At 38.2% G+C, this 19,354-nt stretch overlaps 1 protein-coding gene across 4 annotated transcripts in view; it reads right to left on the reverse strand.

The window, feature by feature from the left end:
• Positions 1–16,791, reverse strand: part of SPAG6 (sperm associated antigen 6) — a 66,319-nt gene extending 49,528 nt beyond the window's left edge. For 2 of the 4 annotated variants that reach the window (XM_003903457.3, XM_003903456.3), the window contains exons 1-2: positions 16,576–16,791; positions 16,394–16,489 (exon numbers count right to left, since the gene is read on the reverse strand). In XM_003903457.3, the coding sequence (XP_003903506.1) occupies positions 16,394–16,489; positions 16,576–16,600 (121 nt within the window). In that variant the 5' untranslated portion in view covers positions 16,601–16,791. The remainder of the gene's footprint in view (positions 1–16,393; positions 16,490–16,575) is intronic. The other 2 variants (XM_009214081.3, XM_009214083.4) reach the window with 2 other exon arrangements.
• Between the last annotated feature and the right edge of the window lie 2,563 nt (positions 16,792–19,354).

Here is a 19,354-nt window from a genome sequence, read left to right on the forward strand (position 1 = left end):
CCAGCACTTTGGGAGGCCGAGGCAGGCGGATCACGAGGTCAGGAGATCGAGACCATACTGGCTAACACAGTGAAACCCCGTCTCTACTAAAAATACAAAAATAATTAGCCGGGCATGGTGGCGGGCGCCTGCAGTTCCAGCTACTCGAGAGGCTGAGGCAGGAGAATGGCGTGAACCCAGGAGGTGGAGCTTGCAGTAAGCCGAGATCGTGCCACTGCACTCCAGCCTGGGTGACAGAGCTAGGCTCCATCTCAAATAAATAAATAAATAAATAAATAACAACCATCCGAATGTGGATGAGGTAGTGTCTCACTGTGATTTTGATTTGCATTTCCATAGCACTGATAATGTTGAGCATCTTATCTGCTCATTGGCCATTTGTACATCTTCTTTGAAGAAATGTCAGGCCAAGCCCTGTGACCATTTTTGAATTGGGCACAGGGTTTGGCCTGACATTGTGTTGTCATTATCATCAAGCATTACACGTTTTCATTTTTTGTTTTTTGGTTTTTTGTTTTTTTTTGAATCATAGCTTTGCTCTGTTGCCTAGGCTGTAGTGCAGTGGTGCAATCATGGCTCACTGCAGCCTCAACCTCTCAGGTTCAAGCAGTCCTCCCACTCAGCCTTACAAATAACTGAGTGCACCATACCTGGCTAATTTTTTTAATTTTTTGTAGAGATGGAGGTCTCACTATGTTGCCCAGGTTGGTCTCAAACTCCTGGGCTCAAGAGAACCTCCCATCTTGGCCTCCCACAGTGCTGGAATTATAGGCATGAGCCACTGTGCCTGGCCTTACTTCATATTTTTTATAACAAATATGCACTATTATAATTAAAATAAGTCAATACTCTAAAAAAGAAAATCTAAATTTGTTAACATATATTTAAAGTTTCATAATAAATGCATGAATGAGGTAAAAAAAAAAAAGTATGCTTAGAATAGCTTTAAAGAATCACAATTAAGTTTCATGTTATTTTTTCCTGATTATTCTGGGCTTTTTATTTTGTTTTTGGGGATATATATATGTATTTGCCCACTTGATATGTTTATGTAAAGGCAGTGGTTTATCATCTTTTGAAATTTTTCATATTGAATTATATTTTGAATTAAATCTAAAGAACTGTGAACACATATTAAGGATTTAAGAATGAATTAATTTACCTGGCATTCTAATACTTAATTATAAGTGTTTGTTATAGTATTTAATCTACCACAAATCTCCCAATTTTAAAACATTTTAGTTTATAATTAGGAAGTAAAATATTTTGCCCTCTCAAAAAGGTATTAACTATTCCATATACCCAAGGGAGTATTTGTTTTTTCTTTTGAGATGGAGTCTCACTTACTCTGTCACCCAGGCTGGTACCATCTTGGCCCACTGCAATCTCTGCCTCCCAGGTTCCAGTGATTCTTCTGCCTCAGCCTTTTAAGTAGCTGAGATTACAGGGATGCACCACCATGCCCAGCCAATTTTTGTATTTTTAGTAGAGACGGGGCTTCCCCATGTTGGCCAAGCTGGTCTCAAAACTCCTGAGCTCAAGTGATTTACCCACCTTGGCCTCCCAAAGTGCTGGGATTACAGGCCTGAGCCCCCACACCTGGCTGGAATTCTCTTTATTATATATTTTCTCCATGTTTATATTGCATCTGGCTCATTAAATATAATATAAGGCCAATAAAATGACTTATAATTCTCTTCCTTCTATTTCTATATCCAATGTCAAAGTTAGGCTTATATGTGAAATGTTTCTGCTCTATTATAATTTTCCTATATTGTTTAGTTTAGACAGTAGCACAGTGAGAATTCTGAAAAAATTTTAAATCTACAAATTTATGTAAATAAAAGCTAAAGTGTCCATTTGAAATATCTGTTGGAATAACCTTATTCAACAAATGACCTTCAATAAGGTCATTTTTATTGGAGAAGAAAATAAATTCTCAAAAATAGTATCCCAAATTTCTAGTCCTTAAATTGCCTCTTAGTGTTTCATAATTATCAGTCCCCATATGCTTCTCTTCCTCTAAAGAGACATGTTTTTACCTCTTACACATATTAAACATGGAGACTTTGTTATTCTAACTACAAGTTCCTCTTAAAAATACAGATAAATATTCAAGGAAACTGCAAAATGGTGACAATGGAAGGAAGGAAGGAAGGAAGGAGGGAGGGAGGGAGGGAGGGAGGAAGGAAGGAAGGAAGGAAGGAAGGAAGGAAGAGGAAGGGAAGGAAGGAGAGATAAAGAATTTTCTTACGTGCTGCCTGTCGTGGAGTAGCCAGAAATCCATGGTGAGTGAATGCATGGAAATTTACAGTTCACAAATTAAAGTAGTCTGAATAGTTGCCACAATATCTGATAAACAAGGCCTCTAGTATGGAGCAAATGACATCACTGGGGTTCAGCTAAAGGACTCAACATATACTATGTAATATTATATTCAATACTAAAAATAACAATTCACATATTAAACTCAATTATCTATAAAAACAATTGTCTGCTCTATGAAAACTGATGAAAGTATGTGAAAATATTTTTGAAATTTAACTTAAAGATAAATCTTTACAATGCTCCTATATACATAATTTATAGCTTTGAGTTCTTGTCTATTTTTCTTATTCTAGTGCTATACTGAAAACACTACTTTTGTTTTTGTTTTGTTTTGCTTTGTTTTGTTTTGTTTGAGACATGGTTTTGCCATGTTGCCCTGGCTGGTCTTGAACTCCTGGACTCCCAAAGTATTGGGATTACAGGTGTGAGCCACCATACCTGGCCTGAAAACACTGCTTTTAATTCCCACATTGCAATCCAGTTATGAAAACAACAAAAACAAGAAGCCACTCAAAAACAAACAAACAAACAAATAGTCACACTGATCCTGTCCACAGTCATTCATTCAAAAAAGATATCAGGGCTAACCATGCAGCAAGCAATAGGAATAATATATGACTTAAGGTTTCTTGACACCTACTGTCAAGAAACCAATAGTCTAGTGAAGGAGATTATAAAATACCCTCAAAACAATCACAACTTTTTCATTTAATTTGTTATAACACAATGCAGGCCAAATTATTTTATTTTGCATACCAGTGACATATAGAAATCATCAGGAAGAAAATGTCAAGTTTTTCCAATGACAAAAAACACCTCATTCATTCTTATATTTCAAGCATATAATTTATATACATATTAACTCAGTCTGCTGTTTTACAAAGACATTTAACATTGCAACTTTGTTCCTTTAAAAACAAGTATTGCCCCCAACAAGTTTACCTATGTAACAAATCTGCACATGTACCCCTGAACTCAAAATAAAAGTTAAATGAAAAATAAAACAAACAGTGTCTGCAAACTGGGCCTTCAGTCCACTTATGTCATAGTAAAGTTATCTTGTTGCCCTGGTTACCTCTAACCTGCTTTGTTAATTTTTTTTATCATGGCAAAATATACATAACAAAATTTATCAATTAAACCATTTTAAGTGTACAATTAAGTGGCATTGAGTACATTTACAGTGTTGTGCAACCACCACCACTATCCATGTCCAGAACTTTTTCATTATCCCTAACAGAAACTCCATACCCAGCTGGGTGCTGTGGCTCATACCTTTAATCCCAGCACTTCAGGAGGCTGAGGCAGGAGAATCACTTGAACCGGGGAGGTGGAGGTTGCAGTGGGCAGAGACGGTGCCACTGCACTCCAACCTGGGTGACAGAGTGAATGAGACTCCATCTCAAAAAAAACCAATCATAAAGTTATAAAATATGTTAGATATTTGTTACTATAAATTTTACAAAGCTTTAAAAATTCAAATTCCAATAATATGCTTCATTTTAATCTAAAGCTACATTCTATGCAACCACTTACTATGAAACTGCTACTACAGTTCATTCAAGTTTTACAACAAGTGATTTTTGCACAAAATTAACCAATTACACAGTAAAGGATTCACCTTTCACTGTCAATATTACCATCTGACTCAGGCATTCTTTCTGGGGTCCAATAAGAAAGAATATAATAGAAACTTCATGCTTTACAAACAGAAGGAAGCTTACATGACTGCCCATGTTGAGAGACAACAGAGTAAGGTGGTTAAAAGCATTAATCTAGAGGAAAACTAATTAGGTTTAAATCTGGACTCTGCCACTTCTTAGCTGAGGGACCTTGGCAAGACTACTTAACATCTCTGTGCCTCAGTTCCCTCAAATTCTAGGACTACTCACACAGTTATTGTAAGAATTAGATAAAATTTCTAGGCCGGGTGCAGTGGCTCAAGCCTGTAATCCCAGCACTTTGGGAGGCCGAGACGGGTGGATCACGAGGTCAGGAGATCAAGACCATCCTGGCTAACACTGTGAAACCCCATCTCTACTGAAAAATACAAAAAACTCGCCGGGCGAGGTGGCGGGCGCCTGTAGTCCCAGCTACTCTGGAGGCTGAGGCAGGAGAATGGCGTGAACCCGGGAGGCAGAGCTTGCAGTGAGCTGAGATCCAGCCACTGCACTCCCGCCTGGGTGACAGAGCAAGACTCCGTCTCAAAAAAAAAAAAAAAAAAAAAATTTCTAAGGTGCTAGGAAGATTAGAACAAAATAAACACCATCAAGTGCTTGATAAATAAAAATGCTAAAGAAATCAGTTCCCTAAATTTACTATATTTTCATCAACATAATTTTATTATTAGTGAATGACTCATTAATTAATACCATCCATTGTAATGAAAAACTATTAAAAGTTCAATGGCCCCTGGGGAATTCTTGAACTGGTTGATTTGGTTTCTTCCAGCCTTTATTGATTATATACCTCTGGCCATTGTTCCTGCATTTGATTAAGAAATCACAGATTTTGGTATCACATATCTATTTGCCTTGTTTTCTTGAAATACTTCTTCAGACATAAAGTCAATTGTGATTTAGGGTGTTATCCCTTATAATACACAAAAAGTCCTGTAATTTATTTAAAGTGTCAGAATGAATCACAAAAAGTATGACCTTTTTACATAGAATTCAATTGTAATAGTAAATAACTTAAGAAATAATTCCCCATGGGAAAGCAACACAGGGGTAATGACACTGAAGATGAGATCTGAAGGCTCTCAGGCAGACTTTACCTCCCTGCTGAAAAACTTGGAGGGGATGGAGAGAGGAAGGATCGAAGAGTATCGCACCCAGAAGGAACTATATAAACAAAGAGCAAAAACAGTTTGATATGTTGACAAAACTGAGAATGCAGTGTGACTATAGTGCAAGAAGGGAGACAGGAAGCTGGAGAAAGAAGGCTAAGAGATAAATAGAGACAAAAGTCCTGAAGTATCCAATAAACTATTTTAAGTATTTTGAACTTTATCTGAACATTGATGTCAGTGCAGCAACAGGATCAAAATCACAGTTTGTAAAGAAGGATCACTCTGATTACAGTGGGGAAAAAGGATGACAAGGGACAAGATGAGAGGCAGGGAAGACCACTTAGGAAACTATCATAGCTACTGAGCCAGATATGAAGATAGCCTGGAGAATGGTAATGGCAAAAGGAAAGGTGAAAGTGAAAGGTCTAAGGAGATATTCAGAAGACAAACTGATTATTGGAAAGGAATCAGTGGTATTTCCAAGTTTCTGCTTTGGTCAAAGGATGTACGGTTGTTGCCCACTGTTGAAGAAGCCTCAATAAATTCATACTGGCTTGAAACATAAAATGGGAGGAGTGAGGCAGCTAGGAAGTTTACTTGGGGTCAGATCAAATTTGGCTGTAGGCCCAGCTAAGATTTTCTGATTTTATTTTAAGGGGAATGGAAAGTCACTGGGGAGCTTTACTGTTTGCCCCACTTACTCTCAGGGAAATTAATAAAAATGAAAACTTTGAATAATTCCAGGTCCACCATGTATAGCTGTGCCGGATGTGCACTGCACAAATCCAAGGAATGCCATTCACATAGATTGATATAAATGGCACCCCTGAAGTTGTGCAAAGCACAGCACAGCAGCCATCCTTGACACAGCATGTTATATGGTTCTCCAGTTTGTGTGAATAAATGTCTTATATCCCGAGTAAAATAATAAACCTCTCTAGGCCAGAGCTTATGTTTTAAACTTCTTTTCTATTCTTCAAGTGACCTAGCATAGGTAATTTGTAATTTGTTCTCAATATACAGCTAGCCCAACACTTGTGGTAATGGACCTAGAAACCATCATCCACTTTGGTTTTACTACTACAACCATTACATATTCTCCTGTTACAGTGTAAGTCTAATTATACTTACCAACCTTACTCTAATACATTTTTAAATATTTCTATAACAAATTATGATATTTATATGACAATTTTTACCGAACCAAGTTTCACAACACTGATGAATTGTATAACATGATCTCATTTCCTTCGCTGGTCATTTTTTACTTAAAATTATTTGTGTTCCTCCCCTGCCTGTTTTTAGAATAAGAATTTTCAGGCCTTGATTTGGTTTCTTCCAGCCTTTATTGATTATCTACCTCTGGCCATTGTTCCTGCATTTGATTAAGAAATCACAGATTTTGGTATCACATATCTATTTGCCTTGTTTTCTTGAAATACTTCTTCAGATATAAAGTCAATTGTGATTTAGGGCATTATCCCTTATAACACACAAAAAGTCCTGTAATTTATTTAAAGTGTCAGAGTGAATCACAAAAAGTATGGCCTTTTTACATAGAATTCAATTGTAATAGTAAATAATTCAAGAAACTATTATGAGCAAGAATAATCTATTTTCTCCTTTGAAATTTATTCTCATTAGCTATAGTATCTTCCAAGTTTTGTTTGGTGATTCAGTGTTGATTCAGTTGTTTGTGAGGAAAGGACTACCATACCTGATATATCATTTTGAGTGGGAAAGGCTGAGAGGAAGATGGGATGGGGACCAGCACATCATAAATTCATTCACTTATTTAGCAAACACTTATATAGCATTTCCCATGTACCAGGTACCTCTCTAAGAAATTTACAAATAGTAACCCATGTAACCCACATTACAATCCAGTGAGGTAGATGCTCTTCATGGCTCGAGTCTATGCTCTCCCGTTTCTCCTCCCTGCTGTCTATTACAGCCCATTTGCCAAGAAAAACTGGCCTATGAGCCAGGTTTGGAACGTATACCAAAGGGTATAGTCTGTTGAATTCATATTATTTCTACCATTAGCATTAATCATAACTGTCTTCCATTGGTACTGTATGAAACCAAAATTTAATTCATTTTTTCAGTGCAACTGTCTGACTCTTTTCTTTTTTTTTCGAGATGGAGTCTTACTCTGTCACCCAGGCTGGAGTGCAGTGGCACGATCTCAACTCACTACAACCTCCGCCTCCCAGGAGCCTCAGCCTCCCGAGTAGCTGGGATTATACGCGCCAAACACATCTGGCTAATTTTTGTATTTTTAGTAGAGATGGGGTTTTACCACGGTGGCCAGGCTGGTCTCGAACTCCTAACCTCAGGTGATCCACTCACCTTGGCCTCCCAAAATGCTGGGATTACAGGCGTGAGCCACCGCGCCTGGCCAGCTGTCTCTTGATTAGGTCCCAGCCATCACTATCTGTCTGTGAGATTCTCAACTGAGTGAGATTTAGAACATGAAAGCTATGCAAAGTTGGATTTGCATTATACTCTAGATAAAATGACTGGAACTTAACATATTTACAATTACATGAGGAAATATAAAATGGGCTTTTACTATACTTTTCAAATGAACATGTTAGTTCCACATATCCAAATCTTTCTTTCCAGCTATCTCTCTCCTGAGCTCTAGCACTGTACATCACCATAGTCACTGACGCATGGATATCCCAGACACGCTTCAACCACTGAAGAGTAAAATCACCATTTCTCTCTGCTCTTTGCATCCTTTCTCTACAGATGAATGGTGCTAATGTGTCCAAGCAACCAGAAGTCCAGGAGTCATCTTGAAGTAATCTCTCACCTTACCTGCCCCAACCCCTACTCCTGAGTCACTGAGTCCTGCAGATGTTACCTCTTTAATATGTCTTATCCAACATGACTGCTATAGCAAAAATGAGCACCCACTCTCCTGATCCTGATTTAACCCCCTCCTATCTACTCTCCAAAACACTGCTAAAATTGCCTTTCTAAAACACAAAGTGGATCCCATGATTCTCCCAATTAAAACACTTCAATGGCTTTCCATCAATTTCAGGAGAAATCTAAACTTCGTATGAGGCCCTTCATAATTAGGCTTGTTTCTTCTCCAACCATGACTGACTCTCCTCTCCTTGCCCTATTATCCTGAGCTCCAGTCATACCAAACATCGGCCTTTTCCATCGGCACAACCTTTTCTCTTGTCTTCGTGCCTTTACACATAATGGTCCCTCTACCTGAATGCCATTTCATCTGGCTAACTCCCAGGAAATTCAGCACAGTATCTGTGTGATTATATACCTCCTCCTAGATGTCTCCCTTGAACAATATCCCTCATTCCCAAATCTTGAGTAAGGTGCCCTTCGAATAAACAATAATCTATTTATATGTCTCTCCATTAGCAAATAAGCCACTTAAGCACAGGGACTATGCCTCCTATTTTTGCAGGGTCAGCATCTAAACATCCATCTGGCACTTGTACACTCAATAAATGTTAATTGAATAATGAATAAACCAGCTGTGAAAATTAATGTGCAATTTTCTCTCTTTTCTGGTAAATTTTAGTTAAAATAAAAGCAAAATCGGTAATATTGTGTTCACAGTTATTTTCTTTTTAGATACAAGAAGTCAGGTACGTACATAGCACTATTAACATAAATTCATAAAGCTTTAAGGAACTCAAGTGGATCATTCAAACTGTTTCCTCACCTAAAATCACCCCATACCATGTAGACAAAACTCTATTTTAATTTGAAAGTCTTTTTAGAAAGCTGCCAATGTTGAATTAGTCCTGTCTTCTTTTACTAATGTGTTTTCTCTTTTACAGTAAATACCTAATTACATCCATCTGTTTGCAGAAGACTGAAATCAGGAATGGGGCAGCACAGAGAATAAACAGGACAGTACTAACAGGATTATCTGCTCCAAGAGTTTTCATGGGTAACATGTCAAGAGAAAATGTATGGAAAGCAATCAGTTTGAAAAATCTATCTTTAGATAGAATTAATGTTTTATTTTACTCACACTTCACTACTCTAAAATATTTGAAATAGTTTACTCCAAAATATTAATATATGTATACAAAGGTACGTACACAGTACCATCTCCCCTATGTAGTGGGGAGGAGAACTGATATTTTATCAGAAATGTAGGTTAAAGATAGCTGCTGTAACTGAGTTCTGAACAGAGCACTGTTTCCTGACAGCAAAAGTAAAAAGGAAAACATTTTGTGAAATAAAAATAAGCAGGAACGTTTTTCCTGAGATTTCATATCTAGCACCTATATATTATATATTATACCTATACCATGTAATACTTAATAAATATTTTGTTGCCGGGTGTGGTGGCTCACGCCTGCAATCCCAGCACTTTGGGAGGCCCAGGCGGGCAGATCACCTGAGGTCAGGAGTTCAACACCAGCCTGGTGAAACCCCATCTCTACTAAAAATACAAAAATTAGCCGGGTGTGGTGGCACATGCCTGTAATCCAAGCTACTAGGAAGGCTGAGGCAGGAGAATCACTTGAACCCGGGAGGTGGAGGTTGCAGTGAGCAGAGATCGCACCATTGCATTCCAGCCTGGGTGACAAGAGTGAAACTCCATCTCAAAAACATAAATATTTGTTTAATATATAATTATATCTTCATATTACAAATTTAACAAGATAGACAATGTCTTCACAGATTTATAGCAGCTACTGGAAAATCTAAGCATCTATTTCTTAAAATAATCCCTCAATTTTTTAAAAAAAGGGGGATATATTATTAAACTAAGTCTACAAAGACATTTATATGGGAAACTAATATAATCTAGCCTATGAATATACTTTAATAGTGATTCTAACTTGACACAGGTATAGAACACAGAATATTTAGAAAAGTGAATAGAGATCATTTCATTTAGACACACACACGCGCGCGCACACATGTATCACTTGTTTTCAGCAAGACTTTTAACAGAAACTGAATAAACAATAAATTTCAAATTGAGCCATCCTTATGAAAGAAAGCATGGAGTATATGGGAAAATCAAGATTTAACTTTGAAAATTAGGGAGGCCTGACTTGTATTCGCACAGGCCATTCCACCCACTACAAGACAAGGCCAAATTTTTTCTCAAGATGTAGCCCTGAATTTCTCCTAAGGCCAGTACAACCACTCAATAGAAATCCCAAAGTTCTGCCCCCATGAACAAAAAGTACTTCACACAAAGCATGATTAAAAAGCAAGAAATGTTAAGTATATACTCACATCAATCAATCAACAAACACCAAATGCCTCTCACTTCACTGTATTCTACCCCTGGGTATTCTCAAAAGTCCAGGAGAGCAGTCAGTGAGTCACAGGCAGCTGACGGCCCAGGGCTCTGAAAAATTCTCCTCTAGCCTGCACTTCATGCAGACAGGGTCTCAGTCCAAGGTAGTCTCTGCAGGACTACCTTGGTCCCCAACTTCCGGTGGATTACAAACTTTCCTCTGGGTACATTTAAAGAGCTCCTGGTTTGATAAGATTCTAATTAGAAGCCCAAGGAAGCCTAAAGGCCCTCTGGAGTTCTGAGGCCAGCTTAAACACTAAATACTACTCCCACTCCCTCAAACCTGCAGGAATTTATCAATTAAAGTTAGCCTTCTGTATCTGGCCTCCACTCAAACTCCCACAATAGTCCTCAAGGAGACCTCCAAAACTACCAAATTTCCCAGTTATTGGACAGCCATTGGTACTCAAATACCTAAAGACAGCACTTGTTTCAACAGTTAAAACCAAGGTTTATTAGGAATTCCTAGAATCACATAAAATAGTTTACTAATACATACAAGTTAAGGTAGAAAGAGCACAAAATGAGGCAGTATTAAAAATGAGTTCTAGTTCCAGTTTGGGCCCTAACTCACTTTGTGAAGAGAACAATTATCCAACCTGTGGATGTGAAAACAATTACTACTTCAAAAAACGTTTCTTCCTCATTCAGCTACTCCTTCCTTCATCCTATTTAATCATTTTGATTTTGCTATGCATGGAATTTATGCATAGCATAATGGGGTTAGTGGGGTTAGTAGGGAAAACAGAAATACTGGGAGCAAGGGTAGCATAAATCGAGCGATTTAATTTACTATGAGGGTTCAGGCAAGATTTCCTTGAGGAATCAGCACCAAAACAGAGCCATAAAGACTGAGTAGAAATTAGTTACTCAAATAAGTATAGGGAAAGATTCCAGGCAGAAGTGCAAAGGTCCTGAAACCTCATTCAAATGTAAAGTAGGATTATGGCATACCTAAATAACTTTTCAAAAACTTTTGAAAATATCAAAACTTTAATCTGTAAAATTTAACCTACGAAATTTGCTATTTGTAAGCCTCACCTTTCCTATAGGCTCATCTACAGCTTGGATTTTTTTTTTTTTTTTTTTTTTTGAGGCGGAGTCTGGCTCTCTTGCCTAGGCTGGAGTGCAGTGGCCGGATCTCAGCTCACTGCAAGCTCCGCCTCCTGGGTTCACGCCATTCTCCTGCCTCAGCCTCCCCGAGTACCCGGGACTACAGGCGCCCGCCACCTCGCCCAGCTAGTTTTTTTTGTATTTTTTAGTAGAGACGGGGTTTCACTGTGTTAGCCAGGATGGTCTCGATCTCCTGACCTCGTGATCCGCCCGTCTCGGCCTCCCAAAGTGCTGGGATTACAGGCTTGAGCCACCGCGCCCGGCCAGCTTGGATTTTTTTTTAATTGTCCATTTTTTTTCTAAGGAAACAGTGAGAGCCTAACCCTGACTATTATTTTCTACTATGTACCAGTGCTTAGCTAACAAAACAGATCAATGCCCATGTAGGAACAGTGGTTTGGAACACTGAATAAAACTCTGACTTAAGCTTTTGTTTTTAGAACATATTGTTTGGTGCATACAAAATCAGAATGTGTATAGTTCCCTGGCATATTTTCCACTTAAGCATATGTAACAAACCTCTCTATCCCTATCTTTTAAAAAGAAGTTAGTGTTTTGAGTTAATTATCGTTCACATTCACAACTGCTAAGACTCCTTTTATAGCAAAAAAAAAAAAAAAGTCAAACTTAAATAGCATGATTGGTTTAATTTTTTGTAGTTGCTTTGTTAATTTTCTTTTGTTTCAACATCCTTTGAAACAGCAGGTTTGTAAGAGGATCATAACACATGTACATATCAAGGTATGTCTTAAATACATGATAAATGCTTACTCAGGGTTTTTCCTTCTCATAGCATATTAAGGGGCACTAGATAGTTAATCTGGAGCTTTTATCCTGCTCCAGATACATGTAATCTAAAATTACTTTATGTCAACAACATATTTGACTTATTTTCTTGAATGCTGAACCCATTAAATTGACTCAATCTGAAAATTAGCTTCATACAGGTGCACATGTAAAGTGTTATACAAACTTATTTATTCCTACTCTTCTGAAAATGTTCATAACTACTGATTTGCTGTGTTTTACTATAGGTTGTAATATGTGAAATTTTGAGTAATATTTTAAACTTTACCCCACTTATATAAATAGCTGGTTCAGGAAAAGTTTATTTTATACAGCTAAGTTTAAAAGTCATTTTCTTGGAGCTTTTATTAGTGTATTTCGAAAGACCTCCTAAACAGAACTAAAAGTGGCCTGGTATTCCAATAAGCCACAAAACATGTTTTTTATATTTTATAACTAACAAAACACTTCCAATTGCTGAAATTTTACATTTGGTAGAAGCAACAATGTATTGTCTCTACTATTACAGTCATGTGTTACTAATTATTCAGACAGGGGAAGTATCAAAATTTGTTTTTAAATAGCTGCAAGAGGTAATGGTTCGAATACAGAATTTGAGAGTACATAAAGAAATTTTATAACAGACATTAAACTTTTTAATCGTTCATATGTGTTCTTTTAATTTAGAAGGAATAAAACCTCAGTGAGGAAAAAAAAACACCTCAAGGTTATAGATGCTTTGTACACAGTTCTTTCTAGTAATAATTTTGCTTAGAAATCAAACTTAGTGCCCAGGCATGGTGGCTCACGCCTGTAATCCCAGCATTTTGGGAGGCTGACGCGGGTGGATCATTTGAGGTCAGGAGTTCAAGACCAGCCTGGCCAACATGGTAAAACCCCTTCTCTACTAAAAAAAAAAAAAAAATTAAATACAAAAATTAGCCAGGCACGTGGTGGCACACACCCATAATCCCAGCTACTCAGGAGGCTGAGGCAGGAGAATCACTTGAGCCTGAGAGGCAAAGGTTGCACTGAGCCGTGATAGTGCCACTGCACTCCAGTCTGGGCGACAGAGTGAAACCCTGTCTCAAAAACAAACAAACAAAAAACAAAAAAAGAAAGAAATCAAACTTACTGTTTTGCAAATAACTCTGAAGAAAAGATCTTGCAACATACTTTGTCTGCTTTGGCAATTACTTTGGACATATTTAATAAGGCAGATTCTCTTATTAGCATATCAAAAACACAATAAAAAAGATCAGAGACTTGAAATAAATACTCCACTGACAATTTTCACCTTTAATATTCCTTTCACATAGAATAATTTGAAATATTCTTAATGAGGGAATTACTGGTTTGATCATGATGCCTATATGGAAAATATTTTTTATATTATCTTGGATCCATGATATATATTTACTTAGCATATTGGAGGGAAAAGTGAGAAAACAAACAAAATCTTCCTAGATATGTAGACAGTATGTCAAAGTCAGGAGTAAAATGCATTGGTATCTTAAGCTACCAAAATGAAGGCATTTGACTGAAAAAATGGTTGATCACAATGTAGAATTGATTTATACATACTGAGGCTCATTCTAAAGCACTTTTAAATCCATTGTAATTTTTTAAAAGAACAAAATCATTTGAATGGTTAATTGACTATTAAGAAAGAAAACTGGCCTGGCCGGGCAAGGTGGCTCACGCCTGTAATCCCAGCACTTTGGGAGACCAAGGCGGGTGGATCATGAGGTCAAGAGATCGAGACCATCCTGGCCAACATGGTGAAACCCTGTCTCTACTAAAAATACAAAAATTAGCTGGGCGTAGTGGTGCACACCTGTAGTCCCAGCTACTCAGGAGGCTGAGGCAGGAAAATCGCTTGAACCTGGGAGGTGGAGGTTGTAGTGAGCCGAGATCATGCCACTGCACTCCAGCCTGGCAACAGAGCAAGACTCTGTCTCAAAGAAAAAAAAAAAAGAAAGAAAGAAAAGTTTTCATAACAAAGCTTACAGGTTATTTTTTAATCAAAAGAATAAATACATTGAAATATTCATTGTCTCTAAAATTGCTAAAGGAATGCTTGAATTGAATCTAGATAACATGAAATATGTTAAAAGTAAGTTCCTCAGGAAAAGAAACATTTTAGCATGCTACCCAGATATTAGTCAAGTGCAGAGAATTTCAAAACATAAAGTTATATTCCTTTCATATTTGTCTTTCCTAAGCCAGACCATAAGTGTAGAATCTTATATCTAAGCCACTTACACTGTCAGTTTGGATTAAATTCCATTGTGAACTCTACATTGCACTCTTATGGGAGGAGCTAACCTGTCACTACTAACTAAAACATTATACTCCATATCTTAAATGTATACTTTAACATCTCAGTATTAAAATTTAAAAATAATAGCAATTATTTTCCTATTTTAAAAGTTTTAGTTTGGCCCTATTCATATTGTCCAGAAAGTAAATCTTTGTTAAGTAGTAAGTGTCCATTCACAAAGGCCATTGAGAGTGACTGAGAGAAAAAACTTTAAAAGTTTACACTTTAAAATGTACTTTTAAATTCACTTCTAAAATGTAACATATTCTAATACCTTAGTCTGTGTTAGTCTGTGTATATGAAATACTGTGTGCCCGGTATTGTTCTGGGTACCTTGAGGAGTACGAGTGCACACACATACACACAGAATACAGAAAATTAACCCATATAAAACAACTATAGAACAAAGGATTATCAATTCTGAAATACAAAATTTTAGAAATGGAGAACAGATTAGTGTTTGCCCAGGGTTAGGGACAGCAGGAGGTGTGTGTGGCTATAAAAGAGTAACAGAGAGGATCCTTGTGATTATGAAAGTGTTCTGTATCTTGACTGTGCTGGTGGTGGATACATATGGAATAAAATTCTATAGGACAAAACACACACACACACACGAACAATTAAAAGGAGGAAACCTAAATAAGATCAATGAATTTTTATCAATGTCAATGTCCTCCTTGTGATATTGCACTACAGTTTTGAAAAATGTTACCATTGTGGACAATTGAGTAAAGGGTACACGGGATCACTCTGTATTATCCCTCACAGTTGTGAATCTACAATTATCTCAAACTAAAATGCTTTTAGATTATAAAATACACTTTATTGTAAATACATGCCCCCCAATAAAAACACACAAGGAATGAATGTCAAAAATCCTAGTGACAAAACGAAGTATCACATAGGTGCAGTAGTAATTCCCCTCAAAGAAACCCAGAGTAATCATTACACCTTAAGTATTCTTAATATCAATATGTTCTTAATTTTTAAAATTATGTGTTAAAGATCACATCCTATAAATTGAAGACTTCTCATGACACAGTAGTGATAAAATGCTACCTTACAGTTCAGATGATGGTAGAATCATCCAAAAAAAAAAAAAGAAGAAGAAGAAGAAGAACCATCTTTCTCTTATCAGTTTATGTTATGAGATAAGAAGATCTCTCTCCCTCTCTCTCCCCCTCTCACATCTGCAAGAGTTTGGACTGAGGACTACAATGAACGCGCCACAAGGATTTCGCAAAGTCTGGTCTCTATCTACTTTGAATTTCTTAGAAAAAATTTAAGCATATCATTCCTTTTTCACTAAAGCAAGACGAGAAATCACGTGTAAACCACTGGAATTGCTTTGCGGTGAGGAAGTCGAAGGTGATCAAAGGCAGGGTGACACGCAAAATGGCACTTGGATATAATGGGTCTCATTAGGGTAGAGTCCCATTCACGTAAAATGACTTCCAGGCAATTCCTAGGGCCTCGACTTTCAACCTGACACTTGCCTGTGTGCAATGAAGATGGAAATAGTGACATCGGGTACCTCCCACACCCATCTGGAAGCTTCACCCTCTCGGCCTGAACCCCAAAGACCCGCTGAAAAGAATGGATGCTTTTGCGAACTCCCGTTCCCACCCTGCGGCTCCCCAAGAGCTCCACGGGCAGGGGAGAGGGGCGGAGGCGTCGGGGACTCCATGCGCAGGGCGAGGCCGGTGATAGGGGACGACGCGGGTTCGGGCTCCAGGCTCACCCGCGTTCTGCAGCGTCTGGATGTTTTGGGGTCTGGTCGCCAGCTCCGCCACCATCTGCACGAACTCTGTCCTGGCCTTCTGATATTGCTCAAACACTGCGGGAGAGAGAGTCGGTGGACCCCGCCGCACCCGGGTCTCCTAGCTGCCAGCCCGTCAAGGCGCCTGCCCACCCCGGCCCTACCTTTCAGCACCTGCCTCTGACTCATGACGCCCCCGCCACGGTCTCCCCTCCTTGAGCTCTGCGGGGAAGCGGCTCGGCCTGCGAGTCAGCCCAGGGGGCAATCTTGGCGACGACTCGGCCTCCGACGGGAGCCTCTTCTCTGTGTACTAGCGTCTCCCGGGCAACCTACCGGAACCGGAATGCGGCCGTCTTGTGGCAACGGCCAGTCCCGGGCGTGACGTCATGGTCGCGGTGCCCGTGCTCACTGCGCGTGGCGGCAACGCGAAGACGCCCGAGCTGGAGGACTCGGACTGCAGGGACTCTCAGCGCGCCAGGCTCGCGGAGCCGCTGGGACGTCGCGCGCCGTCGAGTGTCCCTCCACCGCCTGGAGGTCGGAGCTCTTTACAAAGCGACCCCAGATCGGCGAGGTGTCCTGACTGCGGCATGGGTCGGGACCGAGCGCCGGGAGAGCCCCACGCGCCAAGGGAGCCTGGTTCGAGTGCGGCCAGACGAGTAAACTGCAGCCCTGGAGTTGTCTGAGCTTCGACGGTCCCGAGAAATCTCACACGTGACATTGTAGAATCCGATCAAAACAAGAATGTCAATGCAAAACTTAAGATGCATTGACATTTAACACTGCACTGACAGTAAAACACTGATTTATGAATCGGTGTTTTCCTTTGTAACCCGCTGTTATATACCTGGCATTCCTGGTTTCAAGATTCCTGGAGGAGCATGAGAACTATGTTCATGCACTTAATTACACAATACTAATGCATTTAAAGAGCACTCAGAGACTCAATGAAGAAAACAGATAAGGAAAGGATGTGATAAATGTCCTGTCTTCCCTGGCTTTCTCCTTATGACTACTGATTTTGCTGTTTCCTCACTTTTATGTGATTTGTAAACATTTGGTCTTAGTCTTTTAAATTTAGGCTTCATTATGTTGATGAATGACATCTCCAACAGAAAAGGAGAGAGAACCTTTACCTGGAAAACCAGACTTCCCTATCTTACTTAACTTGAACCCTCTACCCAGTGTCTTTTAACAAAATTGAAGTACTTAGTCTATCACTGGTTTCTAGCTTGTCTCTGAAAACTATATGCCAGTTGTTTCAATGACAGTTGTCAACTTTAAATGTTCCTCCATCAGAAACTACAATTTCACCAGATGTCAAGTGGATACATAGCCGCAGATGCTGCTAAGTAGTGCCAAGACAGGAAACCCCTTGATACTTCTTCAACAGAAGGGGGCATGCAAACTTAGCTGGTTCTATATTTGGAATGAGTCCTCTATAATAATCTTTGAGATCTCACCCTGACCTGAGCTCTTTGATGAAGTCCTGATATTTTGTGGAGCTCCAAATAGTTGGGGAATTGACCAGCAATCAGAGAGAAGAAGAAGTGTGTTTAGTCGGGTCCCTAATACCCGCAAAGAGCAGGTACATGTCTTCTGCTTCTGCAGCTCAAAAGCCAGTGATGGCCATAATCTTTTTACTTAACTCAAAGTCGTAAGTTTTACAGTGATATCTATATTTCCCTATGGGAATATGTCCTTTAAAATTAAAGTTGTGCGTTCCCATTTAGAGACGCGGGAGGAAACAGATTGAGTAAATAATTAAGATTGCAAATAAGCCTTGTAATTTTCAGTTCCTTGTTGAATGATGAAAAAAAAAATCCCCTTAAAACTAAAAGTTTTTATATTTGGTTTCAGTCCTTAAACAAACAATTCTAACTCTTAAGCTACGCCAACTGCCATTTTTAGCAATTGCTTTACTCTTTGCTTTCTATTTTAAAAGTGTTAAGAGCTCAATAGAGGGAGAAGTCTAAACCTATAAACATAACACAGTATGGGATGCTACTAAGTTCTTTGAAAACATACGTTCAAAAGCTATGTAAATTAGAGTCTGAGTATCTGTTATTAACAATATATTTAAGTTAAATTGTATTGTTCCTGATAAAATATAATATAGGATGCCTACTTCATATCTGAAATTGGACATATTAAAGAAGCTAGATCTTTGCTCTTTATTCTAGTTTCCTTCTTAAAAAATCTTAAAAACTAAATGGAGAAATGTATGTAACACAGAGTGTTTATAATATGCATATAAGTGAAATTATCAGTAATTCAAGCATAAAATATAGCAGATTACTTTTACTGATAAGAAAACAATCTCTATTTTCTGACCCATTTTTCAATGTACTGATTCTAAAACAAAATACTATTCTGTTTTCTAAAGTTAAATGAATGTCCCATGATCACATACACACTTCTAAACTAACAGTTAAGCAATGAAAAAGAAAACAATTCAAAGGGATACTTCGGTATTTTTAAAAGTATTACAGGAAGATTACTGTTCTTAAAGTACCAGCTGACTTTAGAGATATACAATGCAACTGGCACATAAGAGTATACATTTGATTGAGAATGAACCATTAGCTGAACAACTTGCAAAAAAAAGTGTTTCCATGATAGGTTTGTTTGGAAGCCTTTGGCTACTTTTGTAAAAAGCTCATCATAATATGTAACTTCAAAATCACTTTTTCAAATAATTCTTCCTTTATGAAAATGAGACTGAAAATGACAAAATAAAGCCAGTTTTAAAATCCTGTTCTCTTTGCATATCTCCTTTGAGAATTCAGAAAATCCCACTATCATGGGAATATATGCTACACATGCCTAAAAGCTTTGCTAATTTTACCATCCATGTATTTTTTCCTCAGTTCCTAGCTGAATTTTAAAATTTAAACATTTATATATGCTAATTAGATATTAACATCTGCATTTTAAAACTGTCAT

This window comes from Papio anubis, chromosome 11 (assembly GCF_008728515.1).
Source record: "Papio anubis isolate 15944 chromosome 11, Panubis1.0, whole genome shotgun sequence".
Lineage (NCBI taxonomy): Eukaryota > Metazoa > Chordata > Mammalia > Primates > Cercopithecidae > Papio > Papio anubis.